General features: G+C 32.6%; 1 protein-coding gene across 8 annotated transcripts in view; it reads left to right on the top strand.

Moving 5' to 3' along the window:
- Positions 1-12667, top strand: part of LOC148274744 (uncharacterized) — a 91974-nt gene that overhangs the window by 29173 nt on the left and 50134 nt on the right. For 7 of the 8 annotated variants that reach the window (XM_088236709.1, XM_088236708.1, XM_088236707.1 and 4 more), the window contains exon 2: positions 7441-7873. In XM_088236709.1, coding sequence (XP_088092835.1) covers positions 7775-7873 — 99 coding nt within the window. In that variant the 5' untranslated portion in view covers positions 7441-7774. Of the gene's footprint in view, positions 1-6400; positions 6617-7440; positions 7874-12667 lie in introns of those variants that run through there. The other variant, XM_088236702.1, reaches the window with a different exon arrangement.

Genomic DNA, 12667 nt, shown 5'->3' with positions numbered 1-12667 from the left:
TAGGGGGAGTTCAGTGACATCACATGTACAGAAGAATTATATATGTAAAAATATTTTAATGAGGCACAATAAATATTTCAAATTCTATCTATCTGAAGTCGTATCTGTTATGGTCATTTGAATAAATCCTTAGCGTGTGACGATAAAATGAGTTATTTTTCTGAAAATGTTTATTTTCATTTTATGTCTAATTAATTGCAATATTGCATAGAATCAGTTTGTAAAACGCCCTTTAAAATTGATGATAAATAATCCATTGTGTATAAATTGACTTAGCACAGCTATAAATTACCTACAATGCATAAAAAAACCCGACTCGGATGTCCTTAAAACTCTGCGAAGTTTTTCACTTTGTTCTACATGTTATTTTTTCTTTGCACTAAGCAAATTGGATGCTCTTGTTTTTATGAGTCTGGTAGAATAAGGCAATAACGTTATGAAGCATAAGTGTTACCATTTATTTATATTTAAAATACTTTTAATAAGAAAATGTTTGTTTATTTGAATTGTACGTTGGCGGGCTGCCAAATGGCAATTTCTTCCAACCAACCAATAAAATAAAAGTTGTATTTGTATAATTCAAGTTACAAAACAAATCCAATAGAAATAACAATAAAGACAGCTAAAAATATACAAAAATAGAAATATCTGTATTTGTATATAAATTACCTTAAATCAATACTTATTACTTATGGGAAAAGGAAATAAAGAGGAAAGATGAAAGAAGGAAGAAAAAAAAGTACACATTCTTTAAAAATTTCCAAAGGATGCATCCACATTATGTATGAACGGATTAATTTTAATATTTGGGTATTTTTAAAGCGCCATTTTCGTGAAAATCATCTCAAGGGCGCCGTACAATAAGCATCCCAACACGTCTTGCAGCCACATAGCGCATACGCGGTTGGAATTCAGTTCCCCGTTTCCAATTATATAAAATTTTGGTTACATACAGAAGCTTGATTACAACACTTCTCGCAGCTACAGAGCGCACGGTCGGTTCGAAATCTAGCCTCCATGTGTATATTACAAATAACGTGACTGGTTTATTTTTATTAAAATTACAGATTAATTCAAGATTACGGCATATCCTGCAGCTACATAGCACATGGACAGTTAGAAATTTTAATAAATGATTTAATTTAAAAAAATCATCTCCTTTATGATCACGAAACGTCGTCCTTTCATAGTCTTCTTCGTCTTTGTGAAGAGGAAAAAGTCGCGGAGGGTCAAGTCCGGTGTTAAGGTGGTTGAAGCATCAATGCGCTCTGGGTTTTCAACAAAAAGTCGCGAACAAGCCGCGAGGCGTGCGTTATTTTCGCTCTGGCAAAAAAGGGTCTTGTCTGCCTGTGAAAAACTACACTCCAAAATGGTTAAAAATTGACAGACTAATTAAAACATGTTTACCATTCTAGGAAAACAAATAGGCTCTCACAATTACGTATTCAAATAAGAAATTAAAATATTCCTTGTATTTTTTGTCATTGCAGCAGATTCTGTCATTGTTCGTTGCAAAGGGCAAACTCATAATCCCCGTCTTCCATGGCGTGTGTTCTGAATTCTCACTAAAACCTTGTCATCACGTCTCGGGAGAGTATTTATTTACGCGTGCAAGAGTTGTTTTACAACATTAAAAAACAACCACGGAATATATTGCGCATATGGTGGATAGAGCACGAGCCTTGACAGGGGGAAAAACGACCACCGACATCTGTTTCCACTTCTTGTTTCGAGACATCCTCTTCTGAGATAATTTTACTAGATAAAAAAGGCAAAATAACGTGGACGTGAACAGAAGTCATAAATGCGGCGACTCTCTTCCGAGAATAAAGTCATTATCAAACAATTTTATATACTTTTGTTTGACTGGAATTTTTCAAGAAATTTCTAAGACATTCCCTTATTTTATTTGAACACCAACATTTCCTTAAGTACATAGATTCATATTGAGTCATTTTTCAAAACTGTTTTTTAAATCTTGCCGGCATTTATTTTTTTTAAATGGGTACTAAATTACATGTTTATGTTTAAAAAGTCACAATCATCGTCACCCCCCTTTCCGCATATAGTGGTGCATAGGGCACTGCATTATTGCAGTGTAGTTCGATCATTTGTTATATTAAATCGGATTGTGGTCCCGTGGCTAGTGTTGCGGACTCACGGATCAGAGGTCCGAGGTTCGAACCCCACTCTACCCCAACTTGATTTCCATTTTCTAATAGTGAGTTATTTACAACTCATTGAAAATGGTCCCAAAATTGAAATATTTGGGTATACAATAAGAACGCAAATATTTCCTTTTTAAAAAAAATAAAAAATAATCGTAATAGTAATCCAATCAATCTTACGCTTCAGGTGCTAGTTCAGGAATAATGAAATATTGCAGTTCAAAAAATCTTTAAAATCGACATTTCACTTCCAACTTACAAGGAATCGAACCCAGGACCTCAAGAATTTGTTTTTTTTTTTTTTATTTACATAGGAATACTTCAATCTCTTGTAAACTTCAATGACTTAAAACTATGTAATCCAATTTAGCAATGAGTAAATCGGTATGTAATCCAATTTAACAATCAGTAAAAAAATAATGGTAGGCTATCACGTCCATCTGTACATAACGAGGCGTACTTTTCTCCACTCGAAAAGTATGGATTTTTACCTGATAGCAGCCATCGAGTCAAAAACACTCGTCCAGGGTTCCAGTTCTATTTCACACAGATAATTGTATTATTCATCCGCCTGGACATAGAGTAATAACGCTTAACTGGATAAGATAAAAGTTTAGATCTTTGAGACTGACATTCAATACTAAAAATATATATATTTTTTTTTTAATGGAATATATAATAACCCGCTAAGCCTCTATTTTGAGGCTTGTCAGCAGGTGGGATAGAGGGGATATAGAAGGAGGTAATGAAAAATACACCCACACAATACCCAGACCAATTGAGAACAAAATCGTTCTTTGATTTTTTTCTTGCAACTGGCGGGAATCGAACCCGCGACGCCAGTTTCACAGTTGGCCGTCTAACCAACTTTGCCACGGCGCCCTCAAAAAATATAAAAGCCGTTTTGATAATTTGTTTGTTCTTAATCAGAAATTATTTAGGTAATGTAACGAATGAAACATGTTTGTATTCCGTTTTAAATTATATGCATTCGGTTTCATAGAATCAATTTATTTCCTTGCTGAGAAATTGTCAAAGCGATGTTCCAGTTATTATACAGATGTTAATTACACCCATGTCTCCGGAAATCACTCAATTTATTGTCAATATAATATTTGTACCTCTGAGGCAGACGGATGCAAATCCAGAATTTGATTAAATGACATATCGATTTTCGTATCCAGTTTATGATCATGTCTATTAATTTTGAAGAAATGTAAGTCTTATAATGAAAGAACCAATGCATTAAGATACTGAAAATACAAATTAATGTTCTGAATTATTATAAATCACTTGGGGAAAGTAGATTCTTTAGGCCATTGTTGAACATTTGACGTTTGGATTTGCATCCGTCTGCCTCTGAGGAACAGATATATTTATATAGAAGCATGGCTGGGTTTTGTATGTTGTTGAGGCAATTAAATAAATATGCCAGCTTTCCGTTAGACATTAGTGGATCTATAAAATTCGCGTTTTTTAAAGCGCTACGTAGGCGGAGCGGTAGCTGTGAGGGGTGTGTTTATTAGCGGAAGTGAATATTCTTGTAAAACTAATGTTCTTATCACAAATGTTTCATTCATTACGAAACATGGAGGTGACTGATTTTCTCTCTGAACAAACAACGCATTAGAAATCAATAGATACTTTGTTATCTGATTTTCACGATATTTGCATAGTACTTGCGTATGTATTATTAATTCTACTACAAGATGTCATTTTCCAGAATAATGGAAAAATGTTTCTTTAAAATGAGTCTTCGCACCCTTGCTGGAAGGGCATCCTATGCCATGGAGCCAACCACCGCAAATGCGCGTTCAACGAATTTAGTACCCTGATTGCTTACAGGTATAACAACTTTCCTTATCGCCATAGATGTAGCTGATCTAAGCGTAAGACGTCCATCAGGTAGTTCATGTGGAATGCATATTTCTTTAAGATATTCCGGAGCAGAGTTGTGCAGTGACTTATACATAAGCCAACAAAGTTTGTATTCCACCCTCTGTGGAAAACGTAGCAGCAACTAGTGTATGTAGACTTGTGACCACTGGCGGCTCCTGACCGAAAATATGGGCAGTGCATTTCTTTACATTTTGTAAACTTATATATTAAGTTCAATAATATTATAACAATATGACAGGTCTGACATGATAAACTGGCAATAGTATGGCAGATGACAACCCGCGCATCGGAACCGGGAACGCTAAATTCGCCTAACATTATACGCACGTAATAGGATACTAAATCAACTAAATTCGTAATAATATCATGTCATTACGCATGTTCAAAGTGACATTGCAAATGAACTTCAAACTTTAAATCTGCGCATGCGTTGGCAATGTCCGGAGTATGTATATGACCCTCTCCCTCTAACGCACGATTCATCGGTATAAAGCGTTGTCTATCTCGCTCAAATGACGTTCTTAGGAGAAATTACATATTTCATACAAATTCACGGTAAAGAATTGTGCAAAATAGAACATGCACAGGGACGATTGCGCATGCGTAGACAAGATGAGAAAATCGCCCGCTAGAGTCGATCTCGCTAGATCTTTTGGCGCTAGTATTGAATATTATGATGTTTACGAGTATAATATTGGAACGAATCCCTGTTTCTTTGTACCTATAACATATTTTTACTATCAATTAAACTACTAATTTATTTCCACATATTTTTACTTGGCAGGGCACTGCATTTATGCAGATACTAAGGAACCGCCTCTGCTTGTGACATTATTACTTTTATGTACTTTACTATAACGTACATGAATTTTTTTTTTCTTTTACGTAATGGGAAACGTTAATGTAAATATAGGTATTTGTATTTAAAAGTCTGTTCATTATTACAAGAATTTCCAAATAAACCAGCCGCGTGATATCCGACGGAAAAAATAGCCTATTTCACACATATCATCTTAATCTAAACGGCACGGGCAAATTATAGTGAATTGACATTTATTATATTCTTAATATTTAAAGCATTAATTTTGTGGTCAAACATTTTACTAAATGTTATTAAATATTTGTATATAACCACTTACCGACTTTTCTATGTCTACCGGTTTCGAGACGTACCCGTCTCTTCGTCAGGACACCAATTAAACCAACATCTAAAACCCACTGTATAGGTACACCTTCACCATAGTTGTTGCCCAAAAAAAAAATAAAACCAACACGATATGCATTTTAATAAGCACATGCACTGATCAATTGATAAAAATACAGGAGTTAAAACCTTACATACAAATAATAATGGGTTTAAAGTAAATAATATGGAAATATTTCACATTAAGAAAGCTTTAAAAAACAATGTTCTTTTGATTAATAATCGAATAAACTTTCAATATAGTCCTTTATACTATGTTCCACTGTAATGGTCACCCTATTAAACCTTTTAAACTCACCCCTCCCTCCAACCCCTTTACTTTTTTCAATTATTTCTCAAACAACATAGAATATTTTCATAATTCAATCAGTGCATGTTAGTTCTAATCGCTATTTTAAAAAAAAAAAAATATTTTCAACATTTTTTTTTACATTTTCATGTATAAATACATAATTCAATTTTATATTCAACGTTTCTATTTTCTAATGGAGCAAGATGCTTGTATTTAGAGAGGGAATTATGTTGTTTGATGATTTTATATATATATGTGTTTGGATAATTTATAAAGCGCCATTTTTGGGAAAATCACCTGAAGGGCGCTGTACAATAAATAAATATCCCAGCAAGTCTTGCAGCTACAGAGCGCATGGACAGTAAGAAATCTAGCCCCTGTTTACTTTTTTTTTTAAATTTATTTGACAACGAAGTTAAGTTTAGTGATATTTTAAAAAACGAAGTATTAAAAAAAAAAGTTAGATTACTTGCAGCTACTAAGCGCATGGACGGTTGAAATTCTAGACCCCATTTACTAAATTTAAATATTTGATAGTTGATAACATTCACATAATATAATAGCCAACATAACAAAAAGTCTTGCAGCTACATAAAGTTTATTTTTCATATAAAATGAACGATGTAATCACTTATGAATTATTTATACCTAAATTATGTGAATTATTTTTGAGGAATGTGTTTCACCTATGTTTAATATTTTCATTATCTAGGTGTGTTTGATCGATATCTTTTTTGTTTAATATTATTTACTTCCATACGAGATATGAACCATAGATTGTAATATCGATGGATTTAATTAGTGATGTATTATCTTATCATTGCGAGGTCTTCTGCCAAATGGAACGAAAGTGTATCAGTGTATTTATTTATTGTGATTGAAAATTTGAATTCTATATTCAATTTGTATCAATAATACCTATTTTGTTTTTGTTTTAAGTCAAATTAAAAGTTTAATCAAACCCATCTTTTCATTCAAAATTTTTGTGAAAATCAGTAAATTATCTTTTTCATTTCATTTGCATGGACAAAGTTGCAGTTTTCCAAGTTTTACGTAAGCATGTATTGATTAATGTACTATGTAGGTGCTTGTAACTGTCTCTCGTTCTAGTAACGAGAGAACCCTTTTAATACAATGTACCGCTCTAATTTGCCTTCTTTTGCACAGTAGTAGCTGCTCGATTGTGGAATAATCTACCCATTAATGTCAGAGACGCCCCCTTCTTTATTTTCATTTAAATCAAGATTGAAATGCCACTATCTGAATATTTGAGTTTTTCCCATAGACTATTCTTAATTCTATGCACGAAATAATTGTTTATTGCTTTAGCCCTTTATAAGACACATATTTTGTGTTTATTTACGTCTTGCAAACATAATAAAATTAATTATAACAAACACATTTAATTTTTAAAAATCCGAATGAAAGACTTATCTACCAGTTTGCGTTATTGCAATACTCTTGTGAGATACAATGTATTTATTAATACGAAATACTATAAAATAATTACCTCAATTCTAATATTTTTTTAACATAAACGGCAAATCTGCCTTTTACAAACATTTATAATACTACATATTTGGCTTAATATATATATATATTTTTTTAAAAACATAAGTTTTCCTTATACTTAAGACTTATATAAAAAAAAATAAACCTAAAAATTATACAATATTTATATTTATAAAATTAACCTAAAAACTATACAGCATATTCAGTAGAAAGTTTAAATAATAAAACATTCTACAGTAATATAACAAGAAAATTATAAGTACTAGTTCATACAGCTGGGCAAAGTGAACAATACACTGTGTATATTTATGGTGGGTTAATCACCTGTTCAATAAGTCTTATGTGTCTCTTTTTCTTTGTTTCAGATTCTTCAGATTCTGTATAAGATTCTGACAACGATTCCATACAAACAAACCCTCCTGCAGTCACCATATTTTGGATCTACCAGTAGTTTTGATGCTGTGATTATTTTCTGCACTCCTGGGAACTTGGACCAAGAAACGAATATATCATTTGATCTGCCAAAAGTTTTTGATGGTACCGTGACTGTGCTGTCAGTTCTTTCGTAAGATCTCGTGCTGCCGGTAGTTTGTGATGGTATAGTGATAGAGTTCGACCGTTTCGGAAGTTCCAACGCGTGCCTTAAGTTTCCCATAGCGTCCTGGGATGGTCCAAGCTAGGGTGCGGTAAGGAGACAGGATGCCGTCAGGAGTGACGGCGGGGCCGGGAGCCCCCCCAGAGAGGAGGGGCAGCACCTCATCAGAAGGTAGCGGCGCCGGCAGCACACACGCAAGATCTGTAAGTATCTTCAGTATATTATATCTACCCAATGATGTATTCTATCAAATAGACACGTTACAAGCGCAAAAAATTACATTTTAAATTAAAAAAAATAAAAAACCACGAATAAAAATAAATAATTTTTTTAGTAGTAGTTTTAAATAATAATACATTTAATTTTTAATTATTTTTTATCGTTTAGTGTTATTAAAAATTGTTTTAATTTTTTTTATTAATATGTGTTGCTTTCTTATTTTATTTTCAAATTATTTTTATAACTAGTAGTATAATTTTTAAACTGTGTATTTTTTTTTAGACTCCTTAATTTGTAAATAACTGTTTAGTAATAATTTGTTTTAAATACTATATTTTACTAATAATTCCACTTTATTTATTTTCATATTATATTACATACACAAAATTATAATTTATACAAAGTTGCTTTGACTGCCTAACTAGGGTTATTTACCCCGTTCTAAGACAGCCAAAAAAAATGTAAAAAAACAGTAATCAATATATAAAAACAGTTATAAAGATAGAGGACAAAGTTAAAACCAAAAAAAAAAAATGGAGTAAAAACATGGTAAAAATTGTTATAAAAACATAGTTATAATGTAATAAAAAATACATATGAATTCCTCTGCAAACAAGAAAATAAATGTAAATCAACTAATCTTTCAAAGCTATTAATAATTACTATTAAGGTTTTTGTCGTTTATGAACCCTGATCAAACTATTCAACAGTTTTTTTCTTTTTCAAGCAGGCTCGATCAGAAATTATTTACCTTTTAAAAATATTTATTTACACTGTTATTGTTTGCAGCTTGTTTTTGTACTGTCCTAGTTAATGTTTCGAATACCCGTTGGTCGGCTGGCACACCTAGAGCCACCTAGAGCATTAGAGCAACCGAGATTAATATTTTGTTGCCACCAAATTCAATCAAGGCATGCGTGATTCTCTTGATTGCTTGATTATTCTTGTCGTTTTTTGGTCACAAAATGAGTTTTCTGTAAATGTCAGCATTCTCGGCGAATCGTCTCTCAATCACGTTTTTAGCCGACACCATGATCTGAGTTTTTGCATAATTTCTTTGACTCACAAATATAATTAGCATTCTCACGGACACCGCTGTGGTTTTGTCATAGATATTATAATAATTTAAAGTTAGTTGCTCTGTGTTAGTTCACTTACTCTTCTGGTATTTTGTTTATGAAAATCTAAATATAAGAATGTTTTTTCTCAGTACTTATACATTCTGTAGCGCTATAATATATTTAAATATGTTTTTACAGTGATTTCTTTCGAATTACGACTAAACTTTATTAACCGCAATAATTATCCATCTTACAAATTGCCTTTTAGTTCGTGCTTCGTTCTTCTGTAATTCTAAAGTAGATACAACGAATTATTCTGTTTTATCAGCTGGTAAATGGATTATCACAATTTCTTTTTTCATCGTTTTAATCGAAAACTAACAGCTTAAACCTTCTTTATCTCCGCTATATCTGAAGCCATAAAACGTATGACATTTTCTCTTGCGTCACATGTTATTTGGTTCATAGCATATTTAAGGGATTAGTTGTCAATATAAATGTCAAACATCTAACTTCCAGCATATATTATTATCGTCTTCTATCTCTCGACAGCTAGTCGATAATATAAGCACCTACCGAGTAGTACGTAATGTGTCAAGGAAAGCCCGCGGCATATTGCCGACAACTGCCAGCTCAAGTTTGGACTATTGTCTTGTTTAATAATAATTGTAACACTTCATAATGTAAAACAACAGCCAATTATAGTTGTGCAACTTTTGACAGATTACCGTATCGTGTCCGAATGGTAACGATATTATTTATATAATCTCGGTTGCTCGCCTTCCCTTTCTCCGCGTGGATACTTGGCTCGACTTAACCTCACCTAACCCACCGTAGTAAATAATCTGTCTATTTTGTATAACAAAATATGAAACAATGTTACCGTATAACAATAATATCTATAAATGACTGCTAATTTCGAGCTCTTGTGTTTTTATTTGTAACCTGCGGGGCCTTTGTATTAATTTAACGTAACTCAACTAATTGCCTTCACCTCTGCCAACACTTAACACTTATTTTGTAGCGTTAGCGCTAAGCTTTGCAGTGGAAAAATAATTCCTTTCATAATGCGAGTGTTTGTTCCTCCAATTGTAACAAATCCATTGACTCCTCGTCCTCTGTTGAGACTCTCACATGTGAGAAAGTAACGAAGACCGAGGCATACCTGGCTGCAATTACTGCGTCTATCAACTTTGGTAATACCGCCGCGATGAGTACGATTATTACAAGTCACCTCCACCCGATTACTTGAGATGTTCGCGGTTGCTATCAGGATTACCGAACAAAGAAAAGCGCCAAGATGCTAGCAAACGACGAAGAAAACCTAAGGTTTATTTAGATATCTGCATTTGTCGAGTATTTGTGCATAATATAATAAATAATCAAATAATAATTTGTAAAGCGCTGCTTTGTTTTTTGAGATGAAACTTATAACGCGTTTAATTTAAAAGCGTTTATTTATATTGCTTCATACGAAACATCAACATCAATCTTTCGACATATAAAAGCACCGCTACTAAATCTATCAATGCTCTTGTTGCAAAAACATTACAGCGTATTTTGCTGTTTTTTCCTAACAGTTAAGACAATTTTCGTTGTCTTGTAAATACAACAGGGAATTTCAACAGACAATTAAAATTTTGACAGTTAATTTTTAATAAACACGTTTTATCGCTGAGTTTACTCGTAGTACATGATTTGATAACAAGTTGTGCTTGTTAAAGTTAGCAAATTATGTAACCTAAATTCACGTTGTCTTAATTCAATCCTTGCATGTACTAAGCTAATATTTATGAAAATGTCTTTATTACCAATATTAAATGATTACATTATAATTATTTTCGATGAAAGATAAAAGCGAAATGTTAGTTGTTTATTTGCCTCTCTCTTTTTCATCTGTCTTACTCGCGCTTGCGACATTTGTGGACACGCTAATCCCCGGTCTTACAAAACACGAGAAATGTATTTGGATATTCGTGCATGGCTTATTTTATATCTGTATCAATAAAATGTTTCAGCTATCGCTGATATTTACCGGTATTTGAATTGTCCGTGTCTATTTGTAAATATTTTTTAAAAAATTTTTCGCTTAAAATCAGCTCGGGACCTTGTGATGTCAGATTTGAAAGATAAAATAGTAGGAAGTGTCCTTTGAATCTGAAAACAATAGGATTTGACAGAAGCGTTTACTAAAGAAAATAACCTCTTGGATGTATGGTAATTTAAAAAAAATATATAACTACTTACTTCCTCTTTGCATTTATTGTTATTGTCACGACTTTTGTTACTCCAGCTTCTGTCTACCGCGCAGTTTCAAAGGCTCCCTTCACAAATCCATTAATTTCTCTACTTTTATTGTTTTGCCAGTGTGTTTCAATTAGTGCGAAGCCGGTATTGATTGCTTTTATACTTTCTACCAACATTGCGCAAAAAACTAAAATAGAAAACCTGAACGAAATCGTGCAGATCTGTTGTACTATTTTCCGCGCTATCTCCGAGAGCATGTCAAGAGTCATGTTTCGTAACATGTTTCTCGGATTTTGCTTTTGTTTTTGCTAAGTGATTACCGTTGGGTTATACATTCCCAGGAGGTGCTTGGCTACGGAAGGTCACTATGGATATGTGGACGGATCATTATATTGATGGCAACACACTCCCGACTACGTGGTATTAAAGCCATTCTTTATATGATGTGATGCTTTTTATAGTAAATGACGATATTTCTTGTCCCAAACACGTAATTCTGCTTGGTCGTGATTCATTTTATCGAGTCTTGTTTTAAGTTTATTAATCTTTCATTCTCATCGTGAAACTCATAATGTTATTTATTCTTTCAAAGGTTCTACGCCTACTGAAATTTCTTACATTTTGCCTTATTTTAAACACATTTGTTTATCTAAATTTATTGCAGCAGATCGGAAAAACATTTTTGAAAGGAGGGTTTGGAAGTCTGACATTTACACAGCTTATAACCTGTCATTGGCTGATTCAAATGGCCACTTTACACAATGTAACATTCACCATTCTGCCTATGTTTAGGGGCAAGTGGTGTACCTTTGGACATTTTTTTTTCGTGTTTGTTTTTTTCGTATGTTAACAGTATGTTGATGTATATATTTTATTGTTTCTGATTCAGATTTATAATTTTATTGCCTATAGCTCCCCTTTTTTTTAAATGCTAGAAATAGCACTCATTTTATTTTATAGTGATTTCCACAAAAGGTACGTTTTTATCCACAGATGCACACATATAAGTGTACTCGTTGACACGTGGAAATAAAAATAGTGTAGCAATTTTGACATAGAAAACCATATCTTAATCTTCTACTCTCCATAATTTGTTCAAAGGAACACTATAAATAATCTAAAACACAAATTTCTATAGTCGTTACAATTTGAGGTTAGAAGTGTAACAAACCTATTTTTTAAATATTTTTATTTTATTTATTTCTTAAGTTAGCTTATATTAAAAGTAATATAAACTATTATGTACATTTACATCATCTATATATATTTACATTTCCTTACAGTAACTTATACATTTATTTTTAAATTCTTTCAGACACTTTTCATTCTTCATACATTCAGGCATCTCATCATACATTTTTAAACCCTTATACATCAAACAATTTTGCGACTCAGCTCTTTTCAATAATGGTAGTCTTATTTTATCCTTTTGTCTAGTAGCATATTCATGACAATTTTTGTTTAAGACAA

The sequence above is a fragment of the Micrasema longulum genome, unplaced genomic scaffold, assembly GCF_059751315.1.
Source record: "Micrasema longulum isolate JH-2025_06_02 unplaced genomic scaffold, ASM5975131v1 h1tg001596l, whole genome shotgun sequence".
Taxonomy (NCBI): Eukaryota; Metazoa; Arthropoda; class Insecta; order Trichoptera; family Brachycentridae; genus Micrasema; species Micrasema longulum.
Note: the sequence above shows the minus strand (reverse complement) of the source record. Positions and strands in the feature narration are given on the sequence as shown.